The 24,298-nt window shown below is 42.1% G+C and overlaps 1 protein-coding gene across 1 annotated transcript; it reads left to right on the top strand.

The window, feature by feature from the left end:
- Positions 1-5,598: 5,598 nt before the first annotated feature.
- LOC110488608 (putative monooxygenase p33MONOX) lies at positions 5,599-13,129 on the top strand. The gene is made up of 4 exons (XM_090198046.1): positions 5,599-5,773; positions 10,770-10,909; positions 11,081-11,271; positions 11,532-13,129. Exons 2-4 carry the CDS (start codon positions 10,779-10,781, stop codon positions 11,738-11,740), a joined length of 531 nt encoding a protein of 176 aa, XP_090054172.1. The 5' UTR covers positions 5,599-5,773; positions 10,770-10,778; the 3' UTR covers positions 11,741-13,129.
- Positions 13,130-24,298: the final 11,169 nt, after the last annotated feature.

Genomic DNA, 24,298 nt, shown 5'->3' with positions numbered 1-24,298 from the left:
AATAATGGATTTAATGATGCTCCCTGGGATGTTCAGTTTCTGATATGTTTATATAACCCAACCCTGATCTGTACTTCTCCACGGCTTTGGACCTGACCTGTTTGGAGAGCTCCTTGGTCTTCATAGTGCCGCTTGCTTGGTGGTGCTGCTTGCTTAGTGGTGTTGCAGACTCTGGGGCCTTTCAGAACAGGTGTATATATTCTGAGATCATGTGACACTTAAATAAAGTCCACCTGTGTACAATCTAACTAATTATGTGACTTCTGAAGGTAATTGGTTGCACCAGATCTTGTTTAGGGGCTTCATAGCAAAGGGGGTGAATACATATGCACCCACCACTTTTCAGTCCTACATTTTTTTGAATTTTTTGAAACAAGGTATTTTTTTCATTTCACTTCACCAATTCGGACTATTCTGTGTATGTCCATTACTTGAAATCCAAATAAAAATATATTTAAATTACAGGTTGTAATGCAACAGAATAGGAAAAACACCAAGGGGGTGAATACTTTTGCAAGGCACTGTATAATTAGAAAAAATATTTGTCTAGAGTAGGCAGCGCAATAAGTAAACTGTGATGTGACTAAAGAGTTAATCAGTGTGATTTTTCCATAAATAGACAGGTATTTACCTCTAAGTGGTTGCAAGGGGGCAGGGGTAAGGTAAATGTTGTGTCTTTTAATGATCCAATATGTAATATTACCATAGTTAGGTTTTAGTCCAGAGAAAAATGATCTAGTGAGACTGTGCAGGGATCCAGATTGTGGATTTAAGAAAAAACTTGAATCATCGGCATAAATTGACAGTTTGGTTTTAAGCCCTGGATTTCTAACCCCTTGATATTATTGTTGGATCTGATTTGAATAGCTAAAATGTCTATGGCCATAACAAATCGATATGGAGACAATGGACAGTTTAACTCCTCTTGATTGTTCAATTATTTCTGAGAAGTAACCATTATTTACTATTTTACACTTGGTGTTACTAAACATCATTTTTACTAGTGATGCACCAATAAGACATTTTTGGCCGATATCAATATCCAATATTTTCCTTGACAAAGAAATACGATACCGATAAGCGATATTTAAAATTTTAGCGGCCTTTTAAGCATTCCAGTACAGTTAAATAGTTAACACACACACACACACACACACACGGATGCTGCAGCGGTCTAAGGCACGGCATCTCAGTGTAAGAGGCGTCACTTACAGTCCCTGGTTCGATCCAGGCTGTATCACATCCGGCCGTGTTTGGGAGTCCCATAGGGCAGCGCACAATTGGCCCAGCATCATCCGGGTTTGGCCGGGGTAGGCCGTCATTGTAAATAAGAATTTGTTCTTAACTGACTTGCCGAGTTAAATAAAGGTTACACACACACCACACACCAAAAGTTATTTTGTTGGCATTTACGTATGTCCCCATTACCAGTAAAACATAATCAAAACCTAATTATTTAACTTACTTGCTGTGCTGTTTCGTTGTTAATTTGTTCAGTCGTTTCATTCTCAACCAGGAGAATGGAGCGTCTGGGGGTCTCGGCCTGACCTCCGGTTATCACCCCGAGAGTAATGGGCAGGTGGAGAGAGTGAACCAGGAGGTGGGTAGGTTTCTGCGTCGTATTGCCAGGACCGGCCAGGGGAGTGGGCGAGATACATCCCCTGGGCTGAGATGGCCCAGAACTCACTACGCCATGCCTCTACTAACGTGTCCCCATTTCAGTGCGTGTTGGGGTACCAGCCGGTCCTGGCACCATGGCATCAGAGCCAGACTGAGGCTCCTGTGGTGGAGGAGTGGGTGCAGCGCTCCAAGGAGACCTGGAGGGCCATCCAGGAATCCCTCCAACAAGCCAATGGATGGCAGAAGAGGAGTGCTGACCGCCACCGCAGGTAGGCCACCGTGTTTGTACCGGGGGACAGGGTCTGGCTCTCGACCCGAAACCTACCCCTCCGCTGCGCCCTGCTGGAAGCTGTGGCCGCAGTGTGTAGGGCCCTTCAAAGTCCTGAGGAGAATAAATGAGGTGTGTTATCGATTATAACTCCCTTCCTATTATCATATTAACCCCTCGTTTCATGTGTCTCTCCTCAGGCCGGTGGTAGCTGGTCCCCTGCAGGACGGTGAGGTGCCGGAGGTCCCTCCTCCCCCTCTGGACATCGAGGGGTCCCCGGCGTACACGATACGGGCCATTCCGGACTCGAGAGGGGCCTGCAGCACCTCGTGGACTGGGAGGGGTACGGTCCGGAGGAGAAGTGAGGCCAGTGTCGGCGCGCTGCGGAAGCCGTGCGTCAGGGAGGGGGTACTGTCACGACTCCTACCGAAGGTGGCTCCCCTTCCCGTTCGGGTGGCGCTCGGCAGTCGTCGTCACCGGCCTGCTAGCTGCGACTGATTCTTTCCTCCCCCTCCTTGTCTGTTTATTAGATACACCTGTTGTTTATTTGTTGATTAGTTGGGCTTTATTAGCCAGCCTGCTCTTTGTGCGGGATTGATTTTGTGACTAGTGTTTACGTTAGAGGTTAACATGTTTTTCCTGTTCGTGGGTTTTTTGCTGGACTGTTTTAGTCCCCGTGTTTGGGGCATTTTGTTTTTTTTCCCACAATATTAACTCCAATCGAATTCCTCGAAAATTAAATAAAATGCCTCACGAGATTAAAACCTCGCAAGGTTTTCTGAGTTTACAAGGAGTATTTGGACTGGTACTTTTAAAGTATTACACTTTAGAATCCATTCCCCTGGTATTTCGCAAAGATTCCCCAACCCCAAAATTGTCTCCACTTACTCCCATGTAAAATGATCTTGGTATTGTTGCTGGTCCATGTTTAAAGACAGGAAGTATTCGTATCGCTTTCGATGCTGCCCCTGTTACCTTGTTAAATGTAACACTTTCCCTGTCATAAATGTAGCCTATTTCTCACCGTAAGGAATCAGTGATATTTGATCCCAGGCATCTATTCAAAAGTTGTGTGAGACATGGCCTCCTACGTCTCCTTTCACATAGAGGTTCATAGAGATAAAAGTTTCTATTAATTGAACCAAGGCCACATGCCACTATGTGAGAGTTTCCTGCCCCGCTGCTTTCAAGAGTGTTGGCTGCTGGTTCTTTGTAAAAAAAAAATGCATTCCCTCCAAAAATGCATTCTCTCCGAATGCAGTGGGCTCCATTACCACTCATTCTTCCAATGACCAATGGCCCCACATCTAAAACAGGGATCTATCGCCCTACGCTTTGTTTTTTTCGCTACATTTCCCTCCCTGTATAGGGCACAAGGCGAAACCCAGATGCAGACAGGGAAGGCAGATGGTTTGAGTCTTTGATATTTATTAATAATCCAAAAGGGGTAGCCAAGAGAATGGTCATGGACAGGCAAAAGGTCAAAACCAGTTCAGAGTCCAGGAGGTACAGTGTGGCAGGCAGGCTCGAGGTCAGGGCAGGCAGAATGGTCAAGCAGATGGGTACAGAGTCCAGAAAACAGGCAAGGGACAAAACCGGGAGGACTAGCAAAAGAAAATAGAAAAGGCAGGAGCATGGAATAACACTCTGGTTGACTTGGAAAATACAAGACGAACTGGCACAGACAGACAGAAAACACAGGTTTAAATACCCAGGGGACAATGGGTAAGATGGGTGACACCTGGAGGGGGTGGAGACAGGCACAAGGACAGGTGAAACAGATCAGGGTGTGACAGTACCCCCCCCCCCCCTCTAGGGGTGCCACCTGGCATCCTACCTGGTCGCATACATGGTTGACCGGGGTGCCAGCGGTGGAAGTCGGTGATGAGGACTGGGTCCAGAATGTCTCTAGCGGGGACCCAGCACCTCTCCTCCGGGCCATAACCCTCCCAGTCAACCAGGTACTGGAAACCCCTGCCCCGCGGTCGAACACTCAGGAGGCGTCTCACCATGTGCGCCGAATGGCCAACGATGACACGGGCTGGAGGGGTGGGCCTGGAAACAGAAAAGACAAAGGGCTGTGAGACACGGGCTTAGTCTTAGACACATGGAACGTAGGGTAAATACGGAGCGTACGGGGTAACAAAAGACGAACAGCAATGGAACTAAGGACTTTAGAGATAGGGAAACGGCCAATGAAATGGGTGGAAAGTTTGCATGACTCCACCCGAAGGGGCAGGTCCCGTGTGGATAGCCATACCCTCTGCCAATGCGATAGCGAGTTGGTCTTGAGAAGTGCCGCCCGGGCTCTTCTCCAGGTACGCCGAAAGCGGCGGATGAACATCTGGGCCGAGGGTATGTTGACTTCCTGCTCTTGTTCTGGAGTCTTGACATAACTCAAGTAGTTTTCTGGCCGCCTCTCTCCCGGATACCGGAGAATGACAAATGGCAGATTGTTGCTCCCAAACTGCCATAGCCCAGGAGAGTGCCCTTCCTGACATTATCGTCTTCAACCGGTCCGAAGGGAACGAAGATGGCTGTAGCTCAAAAATAAGGGAGAAGAACTCTGGAGCTCTGTCAGAGTGACCATTGGGTTCTTGACAAGAGTGGTGGTTTTGTTGGTCTATGACAAGTCCTTGGTGATGTGGACACAGAGGAACTTAAAACTGCTGACTCTATCTACTGCAGCCCTGTTGATATGGATTGGGGCATGTTCCCTCCTCTGCTTACATATTTCTAAAGTGGTAAGTGGAGGCATAACCAACAATGTAACACATATTAATTAATGTATCCACTCATATTCAACAGGACACAGAGATGTTTTTACTAATAACATAATCACATTATTTTATAGGTGAATGATTTCCACATGTGGTTGACTCATTTCAATCAACACATTTAATGGCTCAATAGCTTTATAGAAATGTTACTTTGTGTAAAACAAACACCACTACTAAAGTTTATGAAAATACTACTGGATATATAAATTGTCACCAATAACAAATCAGGGCTATTTTCTTGTGTGATTTATTTGTTTTTAGATCATCTGACTTACTGACAGGTTCTCAATTCGATTTTCAGGGTTCTAGGTGCGTAATTACGTAATGCGGTTTAACCCTCCTGTTGGATTTGTTTCATGTTATTAATTATGTGTTCCCGGTCCAAAATGACCGCCCCATTATATCTGAATATAAATCCATAACAATACATATATTATCACCTAATGTTGTGTTAGATATTTTTATCAACTTAAGTTCTTGTGAACATTCCAAGTTGTGAACTTCAATTGGCTATTTATGGCCTGTAGGCCTCATTGACCTGAGCTCATACAACTCGTTTTTGAGTAAAAAAAAGTATGAATGTATGGATTATTTGGTCTATAACCAATACTCAGATGAAACATATTGTGCAGACTACTACTTCACAGTCAGTTTCTTGGCCTTTCTCCTCCTCACCAGTGTCATGATCAAAGATTTGATCAAGAGCCTCACATACATATATCGATTGGTCATTGTGCTGCCACAGAATGCATTGTGAGCAAGGCCTCAAAAAAGCTTTATATACCAGAGCTGTGAGAAAAGTTCTATATATTATTGAAACAATGTTGAAACAATTAAATAACTGTCTGTTCCACATTTGAGTGCTATTTGTGCTGTGCATGTTGCCAGGCAACACAGTTAAATTAGACGAGCCCACGTTTTCCCTAAAACAGCCAATCGGAACACCTGTAACAAAGGGAGAATGAGGCCATTTTTAGGTTCGTAGCTGCAATACGCATTGTACCTCCGTGCTGTATTTGTTTATTACACTTGAAAAACAACGAATAATGGATAAAATGAGAGAGTGGATTGGCCTGGAGAGTCAAAGAAATCTTCCCATGAAAAGGTATTTGATCAGAGCCAAATCTTGCTATTTGTTAAGCCATAACAGTTGAATAGTTAACCGACCTTTACGTAACGTCAACGTAGCTAGCACAAAGTGTACCTCTTTACGTGTATTCTGTCGATATAGTATCAGGACAGCAAAGTAACGTTCGTTATTTTTGTAATCATCGTTAGTTTAAGCTTTTTTAGTTAGCCGACGTTTTACCGCTGCTCAGGCTCTAGCCAATTTGGTCCATGCAATATTCGCGTTTTCACTGGGCTAGCTAACGCGTTAGCTACTACCTAGCTGTGTTTGTGTGGTTGTCCTCAAAGAAACATCACACTAACGTTATATGGGTAACTTTAAAGAGTTTACTTGGTTGTAGGTTAGTTAGCTATCTAGCTAAGTTGTTGTTTAGTTAGCCAACTCAAAATATTTGTCAAGCCACATGGTTGGTTGTCATTTCGAGCTAAACAAATAATTAGCCCTTAGCCTGTAACGCTAGCTAGCCAGCCTATGCTATGTTTCAGAAATGGCCCATTGGCGCACCTCTTAGACCTGGTTTCCCAAACTCGGCCCTTGGTGCACGTTTTGTTTTTTGCCGTAGCACAACACAGCTGATTCAAATAGCCAACTCGTCAAGCTTTGATTATTTGAATCAGCTGTGGTGTAGTGCTAGGGCAAACACCAAGACGTGGCCTCCATGACCGAGTTTGGGAAACCCTGGCTGCTTTCCAAACACTTAAAAGACATCCTATCCCCTCAGCCCTCAAATTAAGTGGACACCTCTGATGATGTCTGACGAGTATACACTTGCGGGGCAAGGGAGGAAGGAAATATATATATATATATATATATATATTAGTTTTTCGTTGTGTGTGTGTATGTATATTTATTAGAGGTCGACCGATTATGATTTTAACGCCAATACCGATTATTGGAGGACCAAAAAAGCAGATACCGATTAATCGGATGATTAATTTTTTAAATATTTTTTTATGTATTTGTAATAATGACAATTACAACAATACTGAATTAACACTTATTTTAACGTAATATTATACATCAATAAAATCAATTTAGCCTTAAGTAAATAATGAAACATGTTCAATTTGGTTTAAATAATGCAAAAACAAAGTGTTGGAGAATAAAGTAAAAGTGCAATATGTGCTATGTAAGAAAGCTAACGTTTCAGTTCCTTGCTCAGAACATGAGAACATATGAAAGCAGGTGGTTCCTTTTAACGTGAGTCTTCAATATTCCCAGGTAAGTTTTAGGTTGTAGTTATTATCGGAATTATAGGACCATTTCCCTCTATACCATTTGCATTTCATTAACCTTTGACTATTGGATGTTCTTATAGGCACTTTAGTATTGCCAGTGTAACAGTATAGCTTCCGTCCCTCTCCTCACTCCTCCCTGGGCTTGAACCAGCAACACAACGACAACAGCCACCATCGAAGCATTGTTTCCCATCGCTCCACAAAATCCGCGGCCCTTGCAGAGCAACTACTCCAAGTCTCAGAGCGAGTGACGTTTGAAACGCTATTAGCGCGCACCCCGCTAACTAGCTAGCCATTTCACATCGTTTACACCAGCCTAATCTCGGGAGTTAAGACTTGAAGTCATAAACAGAGCAATGCTTGAAGCATTGCGAAGAGCTGCTGGCAAAAAGCACGAAAGTGCTGTTTGAATGAATGCTTACGTTGCCTGCTGGTGCCTACCATTTCTCAGTCAGACTGCTCTATCAAATCGTAGACTTAATTATAACATAATAACACTCAGAAATACGAACCTTAGGTCATTAATATGGTCGAATCTGGAAACTATCATCTCGAAAACAAAATGTTTATTCTTTCAGTGAAATACGAAACCGTTCCGTATTTTATCTAACGGGTGGCATCCATAAGTCTAAATATTCCTGTTACATTGCACAACCTTCAATGTTATGTCATAATTACGTAAAATTCTGGCAAATTAGTTCTCAACAAGCCAGGCGGCCCAAACTGTTGCATATACCCCGACTCTGCGTGAAATGAACGCAAGAGAAGTGACACAATTTCACCTGGTTAATATTGCCTGCAAACCTGGATTTCTTTTAGCTAAATATGCAGGTTTAAAAATGTATACTTCTGTGTATTGATTTTTAAAAAGGCATTGATGTTTATGGTTAGGTACAGTCGTGCAACGATTGTGCTTTTTTCGCAAATGCGCTTTTGTTAAATCATCCCCCGTTTGGCGAAGTTGGCTGTCTTTGTTAGGAAGAATTATTCTTCACACAGTTCGCAATGAGCCAGGCGGCCCAAACTGATGCATATACCCTGACTCTGTTGCAAGAGAAGTGACACATTTTCCCTAGTTAAAAGAAATTCAAGTTACCAGGCAATATTAACTAAATATGCAGGTTTAAAAATATATACTTGTGTATTGATTTTAAGAAAGGCATTGATGTTTATGGTTGGGTACACGTTTGAGCAACGACAGTCCTTTTTCGCGACTGCGCACCACATCGATTATATGCAGGACACGCTAGATAACTACACATGGTTGATGATATTATTGGTTAACTAGTGATTATGATTGATTGATTGATTTTGTTTGTTTTTTATAAGATAAGTTTAATGCTAGCCAGCAACATACCTTGGCTTCTTACTGCATTTGCGTAACAGGCAGGCTCTTCGTGGAGTGTAATGTAAGGCAGGTGGTTAGAGCGTTGGACTAGTTAACCGTAAGGTTGCAAGATTGAATCCCCGAGCTGACAAGGTAAAAATCTGTCGTTCTGCCTCTGAACAAGGCAGTTAACCCACCATTCCTAGGCCGTCATTGAAAATAAGAATGCGTTCTTAACCACTTGCCTAGTTCCGATTGTTATGAAGACTTGAAATCGGCCCTAATTTATCGGCAATTCCGATAAATCAGTCGACCTCTAGTGTTGACCCTTCTTTTTCAAGACCTCTGCAATCCACCCTGGCATGCTGTCAATTAACCCTAACCCTAACCCTATAAAGAATGGATGCACCGATATGACATTTTTGTCGTTACTGATATCCAATCTTTTCCTTACCAAAAAACCTGATACAGGTACCGATAACCAATATTTACAATGTTTGCGTTTTTTTTAAAGCATTCTAGTATAGTTGAAACAAAGTAAAGATAAGGTCCTTTATGCTTCCAAAACCGTACTGCAAGCGATGCATGTTACTGTTCAGACGGAGTGTCTGGGCTCTGACACTCTCCCATACAGAAGACGTCTTCTTCACCATGATTCTTCTGCAATGTAATGGAACTGAGAGTCATGATCAAGGGCTAAGTGGTTGTATGACATCAAAATGTGGTCCCCAACCGGCTTGTGCTGTGCTGAACACCAGATTTGGTTTCGAAAGGGCAGGGTTCCAAAGATGTTTGGGTCTTGTGCTGACACCCTAGAAGAAACCTCTAGATAGTTAGTTAGTTTTCTCTGCTCCTAACAGTCTAAGAGGGATCAGTGTATACGCTGCATTCGAATGATGAGCACTACAGTGATCAGAACTCGTAAGGAAAGGATTGCAACAGTGAGGACAGGCCGAGAATGCAGGAGCATAGCACACACAGAAGTATGGGATATTTCTCCCAACATTCCCAGAAGGAATGTAGAATGATGGAACATAGAGAATATCGTTCCAGAGATAGTAGTAACCAAAATCAACAGACTCGAAAGGGTAAGATTGGAGCTTGGGTAGCATGCTTTTTCATTAGCATATGATGGTTCTATGGATTTCATTAGCTGGGAAACTCTAGATAGGAGACTAGGCTGAGTCTTCTGGGAATATTGATACCTAGCTGGGAAACCTTATTTGACTCTGGGTACCCTGCTATGGATTATATAGGGAATAGGTGTTGTTTGGTGACAGGTCTTGACTTGTGCTGGTGGGTGCAGGACAGTTGTGGTCTGCCTGTTTATTATTTGGCCTGGGGAAAACACTCCCTGGCTTGATGCCTCTGAGTTATATACTTGTGTATAATAAATACGTGGCATGCAGTGATCATATCATTTTGGACTGAGGAGCAGTGGTGGAAGAATTACAGAATTTTCATGCTTGAGTTAAAGTAAAAAGATATCTTATTAGAAAAAGTAAAACTCACCCAGTAAAATACTACTTGAGTAAGTCTAAAAGTATTTGGGTTCAAATATATTTAAGTATCAAATGTAAATGTATTTGCTAAAATATACTAAAAGTATAAATCATTTCTAACTCCTTATATGAAGAATTGTTTTATATATATATTTTTTTAATGAATAGCCAGGGGCATGCTCCAACACGCAGGCATCATTTACAAACAAAGCATGTGTTTAGTGAGTCCGTCAGATCAGAGGCAGTAGGGATGACCAGGGATGTACTCTTGATAAGTGTGTGAATTAGACCATTTTCCTGTCCTGCTAAGCATTCAAAAGGGCTTTTGGGTGTCAGGGAAAATGTATAAAGTACATTATTTTCTTTATGAATGTAAGTGAAATAAAAGTAAAAGTTGTCGTCAACAATATAAATAGTAAAGTACAGACTACTACTTAGTACTTAAGTATTTTTTTTTACTTCAGTACTCTTTACCACTGCCGACAATAATGTTATTCCTGCATAGAGAGGGGTCTTAGAAGATCATTAGTCTGGGCACCAGTCAAATGGACTTTGTGTAGCCTGGTAGGCTGCCAGATAGTGGCCCCCTTTAGGTTAATCACTCATCTCTCGCACTGACTGCGGTCAACAGTTTCCAAATATCCTTAGTTTGATGCAAAAACAAATGTTGATGGGGGAAAACAGGCCAAACTGGTCTTTGGTTTGTGTGTTTACGTGGTCCACCATCATTTGACCCGCCTCAATGTCACAATCTTGCTCTTGGGTCTCGTCATTTGGGTAGTTGTCTGTGTATGCGTGTCTTTACCATGCAAAACGCATGCCTCTCGCTCACTCATGGGCTGCAGACAAGAGTGCTACTGAACAACATGTCTAAGCTGCATCTTTCTACCTCTTTGTCTCTGCAGAAGCTGAGAATGCCAAGCGGGGACTTCAAGGAGGACAGGCTTACGACATCAGCTCAATCCACCCCTTGTGGCACCCCTTCCAGCACCCCCTGTGTTACCCCCAGCATCAGCCCCCACTCCTCACCGATACTCAACCGCAGGTATGCATCAAATGGCTATTTTTGGCTATTTTGGAAGAGTTCCTGTAGTAGAATAGACGTCCACTCCCCTCTGAATGAGCACTAGATTCAAATCTGAGTAATATTTTCAGATGGCACATTAGGTTCAATTGTTCTATGTCTCTAACAGCTTTGTTGTGTGTGGGCATACAGGAGCTGGTTCAACAGCCAGAGTCTTGCACCATTTCTCGCTGCCCCAGAGCTCAGTAGTCCTAACCTCAGCCCTGAAATGGGAGGCAACGAGGGAGGAGGTGGAGCGGGAGGGGAGAGGTGGAGCTTATTTGGAACTTCTCGCCCAGTAGTACAGAAGTCCACCACTGACCCCGGTTCAGAAACCAACACAGGTGAGTAATCAGTCCCTCAGGAGTTTCAATTATCAGGACTGTTTCTTTCTTCGTATAAAAAAGTGAGAAGGGTCTAAGAATAGACTTTGTGTTCCCAAGAGAGAATGTGTGAATTATAGTCTTCTATAGTCATGGTCAAGTCAGCATTTCGGTTTCTAAAAAATAACTTGAAATGTAATGGATGTTGCATTTTTTTTGCTTTGATGCCATATCTTTTTGTCAGGTACGTTAACAACCTTGTCTCCTCTGCTGTTCCTCAGGCTTCACACTAAAGTCATACTTTGGTGTGCAGAAGTCTAGCACCATGGAGGGCATCAAGACCCAGGTCAACCTCATGGTGGATGACCCTGCCAAGTTCAACCCCCCCAAGATTGAGATCAACAGCATCGAGGGCAACAGACCCCTCCAGACCCGCCCACACAAACTCAAACCCCGAGACATGAACGTCCTGACACCATCTGGATTCTGATACCCTTGCCTCCTTGTTGGCCAATAGCAGGTCTACTACCCTCCTCTGTCTCCTAAGCCTCCTCAGCTTCTGTGGAACACCGAGATGGAAAACATGGAGGACGAGCTACAGAACTATATCCCCATATTCCCTGAACCCTGATGTTTTATGACCCTATGCCTGCTCCCCCCACTTCTCCTCAATTAAAGCACCAAACGGAGCATTTCCATCCACCTCGCCTCAAGAGGGTCACTTTTTTGGAGGGGTGCTTTGTCATACAATGCCCTGTTGTCGTCTGCTTCTCAGTGATGTCATGAGATAGAAATTGTGGTTTTGATGTCTCATGAGTCCTCTGCTTTGGATGAAAACCCCCAAGCTCATTATATTTAACTCACTTTCACTTAAAGCACTGTACAGTACCCAGCCAATGTCATTTCACTCAACTATACTCAATCGCCTCTGACGCTTTAGTTTTTTTTTTTTAATCACAAATTTAACAGTGAGTGGTTTTACTGACGTTGTGCCTAAGCTTGCTGCTGGCATCTTGGTCACATCAGTTGACCTTTTTTTTAAACATTTTTTTGAAAGGATGAGTGGCTACTGCTAACCAGGATTATTTGTTTTTCTTCATAACATCCAGATATTGTTTGTTAGTATTTAAGTGTCATGATATTTGTCATACCAGTCTGTAATGCTTTAAGAATATATTGATATGAAGTACAATGCATTGAAATGGTCATTTTAAAAGCTTTTTTTTATATGGACTATTATTTTAGAATGAATACTGTTCTTTGTTTTTGCAAGATGTTCCAAGATGAATTCCAATAACTATAGCTTGGTCTACTGATTTGGGCTGTAAATAATTTCAACACTAACAAAAGTATTCCAGCATTTGTGGTTAATTATTTATCTTAATTGCTAACTTTAAAGGGCCGGATCCCCCATATGAAAGCCACTTACATTTTTAACTGGTACTGTATGTTTGTTTATGATCCAGCTTTCTTCTAAGAATTACATGTTTTGGGGTGGGGTTACTAGCTAGTGTATTTTACGTCGCACACGAGTATAACATCCCACATTAGATTTTTTTTATTGTCACATACACCAGATAGGTGCAGGTAAATGTGTTGTTTTACAGGGTCAGCCATAGTACGTTACCCCCCAGGAGCAAGTTAGGTTTAAGTGCCTTGCTCAAGAGCACATTGGCAGATTTTTCACCTGGTCAGTTCGGCTATTCGAATCAGCGACCTTTCGGTTAATGGCCCAACCACTAGGATACCTGCCCCCATTAGAAAATACTGTTGGTTTAAAAATAAAAGTTGTGAAAATGTTGCTGATTGGACCATTACATCTTATGGACACTAGATGGCACAAGAAGCTCTGAGGGTGAAATAAAGAGGACTCAAAATATATTGTTGGTGAGTCTCAATTTTTTTACATTCAGTGTTTTTAACTGTGTTCGAGAGGATCAAAACGCTTATGTATCATGGGTAAATTGTGATCGATTGACGGTTCTACAAATAATGAGTAGTGATTTGTAGATCAGGCAGAAACAATTTCCCCATGATCCCATCAAGGTTTTGATGCTGTCGAACACGGCCATTGAATTCGTTACAATAGTTAAAACGGATTCTGTATTGCCAGCACATTCTAAAGGCAAAATCAACAATAGCACTCAACCAACGTTCCCTCTCATTTTTTTTCGGCACTGCAAATTTCAGGTCTGCTGAGCGCAAACTTGAATATTGTAAATTCTGTGCAACTTCCAGTGTGCGTTTACTGTGAACACTGGCTGTACCTGCTTTAAGTTAGTTTTAATAGTGACCATGTAGGCTACTGTGGCTATTTGATCATAATGTAGGCCAGCCAAACTCAACTGGTGGTCTGAATCCGGACCCAGAGAAGGGTCAATCCGGACTGGACAACATCGCACTTTTTTTTATAAAAAAGGTCAAATTATTTTTAGACAGCTTTTTTTTAAATCTACCGGGTGCAGCAGACACAAATGTCTTTCCATCGACGCAACGCCCACCTCTACTAGTGCCCCTTCTAATCCAATCACGTGGATATATGCAAATACAAGAGGCGGCGTCTTACACAATCACAATCAATCCAAATATCCTATGCAGAACCTTGCAAATGTTTTTATTTTTTATACATTTTTTAATAACAAGAAATCAATACAGTAAGTACATGTGGGAACACAAGTATATATAAATAATATACAAAGGACAATTGGGCTAGGGGGGTACAATATCACATTACACAAGGACCTTAAGGGACATACATACACTTGTAATTATACAGCTTTTTTGTTAGTAGAGTGTTGTCTTAAAATACAGTTCAATTTATTTTTGTAAGGTAAGAAAATGTGGTGTTTTGTTTGTAAATTTACATGTGTGAATATGAAATTTGGTCAAAAGAATAATGAAATTAAATACATAAAAGGTTCTTATTTCTATCGTAGGTAAAGAATCCAAGCAGTACAATAGTGTAAGATCATCAATTATAAACCTACTGATGTCTTGCCACAGTTTTCTTACATGCATACAATGCCAAAAAATATGCAACACTGTTTCTGGGTGGTCATTACAAAAGGAACAATTTGAGTTGATGTTTTCCTTAAACTTCTTCATATAGTGGTTGGCAGGATAATATTTATGAATAATTTTAAAGGAAACTTCCTTAATTTTGTTAACAAGTAGGTATGTGTGTGGCAACATCCAAACTTTTTTCCAACCGATATCAATAAATCCATCCCTATAAGGCATGACATAAGTTAGATACAACATCCTGCTGAAACAAGGTTTGTTTCGCTCTGTTGTTGAATGGACCAAAAGAGAAACAAATCTTTCCTACTGATGAGTCAACAGGGTCAATGGAAAGTAGGTTCTGAGGGTCAGGTCTTGACACGTTTCTGAATAATAAAGCAACACCTGAGAGAGTGGCATCTAAAACCATTACGAAATCTTTAGGTGTTACAGGGACCTTGTAAAGTGATAAGAATTCCTTATAACTAAGTAAACGACCCTCTGCATTTACCAGTTGGCTTACCAATAGGATATTATTTTGGAACCAATATTCTAAAAACAAAGTATTTTTATACAATATATCCCGATTGTATAAAAATACAAATTTGTTTTTAGAATTTTGGTTCCGAAATAATATCTTATTGGTGAGGTGTCACCACAGACCCTGGTTTGATGCCAGGCTGTATCACAACCGGCCGTGATTGGGAGTCCCATAGGGCAGCGCACAATTGTCCCAGCATTGTCCGGGTTAGGGTTTCGATGGGGTAGGCCGTCATTGTAAATAAAATTAAAGACCTATATCTATCCTGCCTTTCTAAAGTCTTCGAAAGCCAAGTTAACAAACAGATCACCCGACCATTTCGAATCCCAATCCTTCTCCGCTTAGCAATCTGGTTTCCTAGCTGGTCATGGGTGCTCCTCAGCCATGCTCAAGGTCCTAAACGATATCATAACCGCCATCAATAAAAGACTACTGTGCAGCTGTCTTCATCAACCTGGCCAATGCTTTCGACTCAGTCAATCATCACATTCTTATCAGCAGACTCACAGCCTTGGTTTCTCAAATGACTCGCCTGGTTCACCAACTACTTCTCAGATAGAGTTCAGTGTGTCAAATTGGAGGGCCTGTTGTCCGGACCTCTGGCAGTCTCTATGGGGGTGCCACAGGGTTCAATTCTCTGTCCGACTCTTTTCTCTGTATATATATATCAATGATGTTGCTGCTGGTGATTCTCTGATCCACCTCTACACAGACAACACCATTCTGTATACTTCTGGCCCTTCTTTGGGCACTGTGTTAAACCTCCAGATGAGCTTCAATGCCATACAACACTCCTTCCGTGGCCTCCAACTGCTCTTAACTGCTAGTAAAACTAAATGCATGCTCTTCAACTGATCGCTGCCTGCCCATCTAGCATCACTACTCTGGACGGTTCTGACTTAGAATATGTGGATAACTACAAATACCTAGGTGTCTGGGTAGACTGTAAACTCTCGTTCCAGACTCACATTAAGCATCTCCAATCCAAAAATAAATCTAGAATCAGCTCCCTATTTTGCAACAAAGCCTCCATCATTCGTGCTGCTTAACATACCCTTGTAAAAATGACTATCATTCCGATCCTTGACTTCGGCGATGTCATTTACAAAATAGCCTCCAACACTCTACTCAGAAAATTGGATGTAGTCTATCACAGTGCCATCCCCATATACTACCCACCACTGCGACCTGTATGCTCTCGTTGGCTGGCGCTCGCTTCATATTCGTCACAAACCCACTGGCTCCAGGTCATCTAAGTCTTTGCTAGGTAAAGCCCTGCATCATCTCAGCTCACTGGTCACCATAGCAACACCCACCCGTAGCATGCGCTGCAGCAGGTATATTTCACTGGTCATTCCCAAAGTCAGCTCCTGCTTTGGCTGCCTTTCCGTGCAGTCCTCTGCTGCCAATGACTGGAACGAATTGCAAAAATCAGAGTGGGAAGTTTACATACACTTAGTTTGGAGTCATTAAACACATTTTTCAACCACTTAAAAATGTTCTTGTTAACAAACTATAGTTTTGACAAGTTGGTTAGGACATAATTTTTCCAACAATTGTTTACAGACTACAATTCCTGTGGGTCAGACGTTTACATACACTAAGTCATTTTTGGAAATGATCAGATTATTTCACTTACAATTCACTGTATCACAATTCCGTTGGGTCAGAAGTTTACATACACTATGTTTACTGTGCCTTTAAACAGCTTGGAAAATTCCAGCAAATGATGTCATGGCTTCTGAAAGCTTCTGATAGGCTAATTGACATAATTTGAGTCAATTGGAGGTTTACCTGTGGATGTATTTCAAGGCCTGCCTTCAAACTCAGTGCCTGAGTTCAAATCCACAGTAAAACGAGTCCTATATTGTCCTAAAGGCCGCTCAGCAAGGAAGAAACCACTGCTCCAAAACCGCCATAAAAAAAGCCAGACTACAGTTTGCAACTGCACACGGGGACAAAGATTGTACTTTTTGGAGAAATGTCCTCTGGTCTGATGAAACAAAAATAGAAAAGGCCTGTAACAAAATTTGAAAAGGTTTCAAAACAAATGTCCTTGTTAAACTTTGACACAAAGTAGTCTGTGATAAATAACACAATATGTTTCATCTGAGTATTTGTTATAGTCAAAATAATCCATACATTATTATGTTTTCACTCAAAAACGAGTTGTATGAGCTCAGGTCAATGAGGCCATAAATAGCAAATAGAAGTTCAAACCTTTTATTGTGAACATTACCTTATGTTGATAAAAAGATCTAACCCAACATTAGGTGATAATATATGTATTATTATGATTTATAATAAGCTAGAATGGGGCGGTCATTTTGGACCAGGAACACAGAATGAATTAACATGAAACGAACACAACAGGTGGGTTAAGTATTTATGTAAATTGTTATGGCTGTATTGTTTTAAAAACCCAATAATGTTGTGGGTCCATCAGACCCGCGAACATTGGGTGAATAACAAAAACATGAACACCACACAAGGGTTAAATGTATGCTCACTCAGCTGTGCCTCACAAGTAATACAATAAACGCTCTATTACTGGTGTGATCATACAGCCTACCCCACATTTTGAAATATATATATTTTTAAACATCCTGAACAACAATGCATTGGCAGGGCAATTCAAGCAAAGCCAAAATGTGGTGATAATGTATTGGGCCTACACTGCACAAACCTCATTTCTACAGTAATGTTTTTAATTGGTTCATGTTACATAGGCTATTGTTAAAGGTCATGTTAAAAAAGACATCTGAGCGGTAGATCTCAGCTAGCATTAGCATCTTAACTTAGAAAAGGTTGGTGACCACTGTTCTAGAGTTTTCCCTGTTAACACTATCAACTTTTCCCTGTGGCAATTGTGATCGAATCAACGCAATATTAGCCACTTCCAATGCAACATACTGAAACAAATGAACTATGCAAGACAGGTTTTGTTGTAGGCAGAACGCATTGGAGTAGGATTCTGTTGAATTGACAAGCTCTACTCAGTCTGTACTCTACACAGACCGGTGCGGCATAACCAATCAGAGCTGCAGTAGGCCTATATGCAAATAAATGGATATATGCATCTGTGCAATTTACTTTGAACTGGACTATGTTTAATAGCATGAGCGGTCATAGGTAGAAGCGCTTGTTCTGAAATCAAGGCAAGAGCTGCATGTAGCCACCTGCACATTTTGTTAATATCCTTTGTAAGTTAGTGAGATAATAGCCCAGTTATAGATCATTTGTAGTCAGCAGTAGGGTAGTGATTGCTTCCTACAAGAGCACAAAACGTGTACATTTCTAGACATCTTTGAAAAGCGAGTCAGGTAAATCACTTTTTTTTGTCTTAAAAGGGGCAGTGTTGTATTTTGAGACAGTGGATAAAGTGGATAAACAGGTATAAAGTGGATAAACAGGTTAATGTCAAGCCCTGCATGTTTTTTTCAAAAGTCTCATGGAATAAAGACCTACATTGGCTGCTACTGTAGGCTGAATGATAGAACAGCTAATTCCATGATAAAATGTTATGGGATATACATTGCTCAAAAAAATAAAGGGAACACTAAAATAACACATCCTAGATCTGAATGAATGAAATATTCTTATTAAATACTTTTTTCTTTACATAGTTGAATGTGCTGACAACAAAAATCACACAAAAATGATCAATGGAAATCAAATTTATCAACCCATGGAGGTCTGGATTTGGAGTCACACTCAAAATTAAAGTGGAAAACTACACTACAGGCTGATCCAACTTTGATGTAATGTCCTTAAAACAAGTCAAAATGAGGCTCAGTAGTGTGTGTGGCCTCCACGTGCCTGTATGACCTCCCTACAACGCCTAGGCATGCTCCTGATGAGGTGGCGGATGGTCTCCTGAGGGATCTCATCCCAGACCTGGACTAAAGCATCCGCCAACTCCTGGACAGTCTATGGTGCAAATGGAGCGAGACATGATGTCCCAGATGTGCTCAATTGGATTCAGGTCTGGGGAACAGGCGGGCGAGTCCATAGCATCAATGCCTTCCTCTTGCAGGAACTGCTGACACACTCCAGCCACTTGAGGTCTAGCATTGTCTTGCATTAGGAGGAACCCAGGGCCAACCGCACCAGTATATGGTCTCACAAGGGGTCTGAGGATCTCATCTCGGTACCTAATGGCAGTCAGGCTACCTCTGGCGAGCACATGGAGGGCTGTGCGGCCCCCCAAAGAAATGCTACCCACACCGTGACTGACCCACTGCCAAACCGGTCATGCTGGAGGATGTTGCAGGCAGCAGAACGTTCTCCACGGCGTCTCCAGACTCTGTCACGTCTGTCACGTGCTCAGTGTGAACCTGCTTTCATCTGTGAAGAGCACAGGGCGCCAGTGGCGAATTTGCCAATCTTGGTGTTCTCTGGCAAATGCCAAACGTCCTGCACGGTGTTGGGCTGTAAGCACAACCCCCACCTGTGGACGTCGGGCCCTCATACCACCCTCATGGAGTCTGTTTCTGACCGTTTGAGCAGACACATGCACATTTGTGGCCTGCTGGAGGTCATTTTGCAGGGCTCTGGCAGTGCTCCTCCTGCTCCTCCTTGCACAAAGGCGGAGGTAGCGGTCCTGCTGCTGGGTTGTTGCCCTCCTACGGCCTCCTCCACGTCTCCTGATGTACTGGCCTGTCTCCTGGTAGCGCCTCCATGCTCTGGACACTACGCTGACAGACACAGCAAACCTTCTTGCCACAGCTCGCATTGATGTGCCATCCTGGATGAGCTGCACTACCTGAGCCACTTGTGTGGGTTGTAAGACTCCGTCTCATGCTATCACTAGAGTGAAAGCACTGCCAGCATTCAAAGGTGACCAAAACATCAGCCAGGAAGCATAGGAACTGAGAAGTGGTCTGTGGTCACCACCTGCAGAACCACTCCTTTATTGGGGGTGTCTTGCTAATTGCCTATAATTTCCACCTGTTGTCTATTCCATTTGCACAACAGCATGTGAAATTTATTGTCAATCAGTGTTGCTTCCTAAGTGGACAGTTTGATTTCACAGAAGTGTGATTGACTTGGAGTTACTTGTGTTTTTTAAGTGTTCCCTTTATTTTTTTGAGCAGTGTATGTTCTCCAATGTGTTTGATGGTAGGCCACTCCGGTAGGCCTACATTGTGATCAAATAGTAAAAAATGTAACTTAAAGTGGGTACAGTGTCAGTGTTCACAGTAAATGCGTATTGGAAGTTGCACAAAAGTTTGCGCTCAGCAGACCTGACATTTGCTCAGTGCCAAATAAATTTGAGGGAACATTGCCTATGACCCTTGCTGGTTTGAAAGTGGCCGATGCCATTGGCTTGGAGGTAGTTTCCCAACCCCCTCCACTTATAGTTAGGCTTAATCACAGGATTTCAGGGCATCCAGCTCTGTTTTTTAGGTGGTGCAGAGATAGAGAACAGGCATGTACAAGCATGAGTTACAAGCTTAGGTCCAGATTTACCTGAGTTTAGCAAAGGGTATAAATTGAGGACCAGGAGAGACGGTAGAGAAAGTGATAGAGAGAGAGAGTGAAGTGAGGACAGGAGGACACCTAACCTCATACAACCATCCGGAAACTTCGCAAGCTTTCATTCTGTTTTGCTATGCGCATTCGCAGCGGTAATCAGTTTGGTAATATGTGGCTCGAGGAGAGCAGCAGGCGAGGGGGATATAATGTTGGTGTTATGTGGCCAAGTAGACGACTGCACGCACACATGCATACACACTTTCACTGAGTATACCAAACATTAGGAACACCTTCCTTATATTAAGTTGCAATCCCTCTTTTGCCCTCAGAACAGCCTGAATCCTGGACTCTACAAGGTGTTGAAAGCGTTCCACAGGGATACTGGCCCATGTTGGCTCCAATGCTTCCCACAGTTGTGTCAAGTTGGCTGGATGTCCTTTGGATGGTGGACCATTCTTGATACACACAGGACACTGTTGAGCGTGAAAAACCCAGCAGCATTGGCGTTCTTGACATACCCACTTAAATCTTTGGTCTTGCCCATTCAACTTCTGAATGGCACACATACACAATCCATGTCTCAATTGTCTCACGGCTTCAAAATCATTCTTTAATTAACTCTCCAACCTTCATCTACACGGATTGAAGTGGATTTAACAAGTGACATCAATACGGGATCATAGCTTTCACCTGGATTCATCTGGTGAAATCCAGGTCATCTATGTCAAGGAAAGATCAGGTCTTCTTAATGTTTTGTATACTCAGTATACTTACAAGCACACACACATATTGTATGTCCCATACCATAGGGTATGTGGTGGAGCTGAAAGTTGGAAGCTTTAGGCCTATCCTGTCACTCGTCAGGTTATTGTGGGGAACAGGCGGATGCCACAACACTGGAGGAAAACAAAATCCATCCAGCTGTGAATTAGCTGTGGCCTCAGCCCATAACCACAGCTGGATTCCCCTAGTTACGTCAGCCCAGTCAAGTGGGGTGCAAACTTGACTCTGTCTAACATTAAACACACACTTCCAGCACGCTAAGGCAAAGAAACAAGCAGAAAAGAGATGGAGGGAGACAAACAGAGACAGACAGAGAGACAGAGAGAGAAAAGGGTGGAGTCCCAGTCCAGGACAACCATTACATAATACCCTTTTTTTCCCCTCTAACATTACGTTCTGCCTATCACACACATCTGGGTCCACACGAGATGTTTAGATCATTCACAGATGTATGAAGGCCAGCACCATAAGGCAGCCTAACTCAGACAACACTACATGGATGACACGTCTCAGCTATGCACCATTTAATAGATGGTATAACTTGTCTAACCAAATGTGTGTGCTCAAGGAGCTAAAGAGTAATGTCTCTATGGGTATCCATGCCGTATAGGAGAGGGCTGGAGGTGTTGCCTGGTTACCCAGGCAGGTGGAGATGAGAGTAGGTTTAGGTCAATAACCAGTAGTCTTTGTCCTAGTCCAGTACCCTGTGATTCGTGTCTTCACTCCAGGACTTGGTGATAAACAGATAGGACATAAACTACATAAACCAGTTTTGGTTAGGCCAGGGTGTGACTAGGGTGGGCATTCTATGTTCATTTTCTAGGTTTTGTTTTTCTTTGTTGTTTGGCCGGGTGTGGTTCTCAATCTGAGGCAGCTGTCTAGCGTTGTCTCTGATTGAGAATCATACTTAGGTAGCCTTTTCCCACCTGAGTTTTGTGGGTAGTTGCTTTCTGTTTTTTTTGTGTGTGTCTGCACCAGACAGAACTGTTTCGGTTGTTCTTTTGCATTTTAGTGTTCAGTTTCGAATAAATAATATGAACACGTACAACGCTGCACCTTGGTCCTCACCTTCTTCCACCAACGGCCGTTACAGATACTCGTTACATTATGAATGCTTAGCAGGAAAGGAAAATGGTCCAATACACATCCCTACTGCCTCTGATCTGGCGGACTCACTAAACACAAATGCTTAATTTGTAAATTATGTCTGAGTGTTAGTGTGCCCCTGGCTATCCTTATATAAACATGTTTTAATAAATGGTGCCCTCTGGTTTGCTTAATATAAGGAATTTGAAATTATTTATACTTTTACTTTTGATACTTAAGTATATTTTAGCAATTACATGTTTACTTTTGATACTTAAGTATATTTCAAACCAAATTTACTGAGTAACTTTCAATACCTCACCTTGCGAGGATAATGGCACTGAGCCTTTTTCTAAAATGTTTTATGAGTTGGAGAACACATTGGGAGGGATCTTAAACCATTCCTCCATACAGAATCCTTCCAGTTCCTTGATATCCTTCATCTGCACTTATGGACTGCCCTCTTCAATTCAGACCATAGGGTTTCAATGGAGTTTTAAGCCAATTATCAATTTCTTGTAGATTGTGCTTGGGGCTATTGTCTTGCTGGAAGATCCACTTGCGGCCAAGTTTCAGCCTCCTTACAGAAGCAACCAGGTTTTTGGCTAAAATGCCCTGGTACTAGTTAAATAAAGGTAAACATTTTTTTTTTAAATAAGCTGGGTAAAGTCCATGATGCTGTTAACAAAGGCCAGTGGAAGCAAAATAGCCCCATAACATCAAAGATCCACCACCATATTTTACTGTAAGTATGGGGTTCTTTTCTACTCATGCATTCTCAATTCGACGCAAAACCCACCACTGGTCTGTGTGGTCAAAGAACTCTATTCTCATGTCATCCAAGAAATGTAAATCCCCGGAATTTGCTAAACGGCATTGGCACTTGGATTGGAACCAATGCTTTGGTCAGATGACATGAAAATAAAGCTCTTTGATTAACTTCATTGATGCCAAGTGGCTCAGTCAGGATTGCTAGCTGACGTGAAAACAATGGAACAGTGATGTGGAACGGACTTGAAAACAGTATTTATTTAACTGCTCTGACTTTCAGGTACCTGATGGTATGTCAGCTACGATGAGACTAGAGATTGTGCCATAGGTAATGCCTGGGCCTCGTTTCCCAATTGCAATGTAACGTAAGCATTACGATGATAGTACTAGATCCATCGGTATTTACGAGCCAACTTTTTTAGTGTTTCCCAAACAAGCACGTAGAGAGAACGTTCGCTAAGTGCGTTGTTAGAACATGTGTCGATACTGATAGGATCAAAAGAAAAGCAGCCCTGCTCTCAGATCAGCTTTCTCCATTCAAATCTTACCTTAACATAATTATTCTACAATACTGACAACGGATCAGCTCCTAGAGAGATTGCAACCATAGGTGGTACTAATAGGCTATTAAGGCGGCTTATTATGCTTACCCAATAATAATGCACTAAATTGGGCACATCATTGTACACATGTTGTCACACATCATGAAACACATTGAGGCAAAAAATTACAGAAAGTAGCCTAGTCTCAAATTAGAACAATTTTTTTTTACATTATGTCATGACTGTCCACGAGAATCCAAACAGGTCAGATCAGGTTTGCAATGATTAACTTCAATCAGACCCCCTCTCACCCATAGTGGGGGAAGGAAAGAACTAGTGTGGATTAACAACTCATGTCCTGTTGAAAATCAAGGGAGAAGATCCAGGCCTGCACTCTCCAAATTCACTAAAGGAATGTGCTTTGTCTCAACAAACCTTTTTCCCCGCTGAAACTAACATGTTCAAATGCGAATACTGGAACAATTTTTCCAACGTAGAACGTGGGGAATGGTCAGAGGCAATCTGTTGGACACTAATGTAATTTTGTTTGTTATTTTGTGATGTCATTAAAAATGTTAGAAAGGAAATACTGCAACTTGGAAAATATACCCACTATGACGTTTCCAAACTATGTGTTTTGCATGTAATATGACAAATTATCAGTGTTTAAGAGAGGGATGTGATTTGAGAAGTTATAAAGGCTAATTGTTTTCCATAACTTTGCACAGTTAGGTCAGGTAGCGTCCCGGCCTGCCGAAACCGCCGCTTTTGAGCAAACGGTATAAAGGATGGGTTAAGAAGTTAACACATTAGACCAGAAAAACGTGAAATTGCAGCTCAGCGTTTA

Source organism: Oncorhynchus mykiss, chromosome 14 (genome assembly GCF_057628025.1).
Source record: "Oncorhynchus mykiss isolate SJ-2025 chromosome 14, ASM5762802v1, whole genome shotgun sequence".
Lineage (NCBI taxonomy): Eukaryota > Metazoa > Chordata > Actinopteri > Salmoniformes > Salmonidae > Oncorhynchus > Oncorhynchus mykiss.
The sequence above is the reverse complement of the archived record's forward strand: the minus strand, read 5'-3'. Positions and strand labels throughout refer to the sequence as shown.

Excerpts from the sequence above, each read along its gene's own strand:
- LOC110488608 (XM_090198046.1), top strand. The coding sequence starts at position 10,779 with ATGCCAAGCGGGGACTTCAAGGAGGACAGGCTTACGACATCAGCTCAA. Across the intron at positions 10,910-11,080 it reads TCACCGATACTCAACCGCAG|GAGCTGGTTCAACAGCCAGA; the intron begins GTATGCATCAAA and ends GTGGGCATACAG. Across the intron at positions 11,272-11,531 it reads CGGTTCAGAAACCAACACAG|GCTTCACACTAAAGTCATAC; the intron begins GTGAGTAATCAG and ends GCTGTTCCTCAG.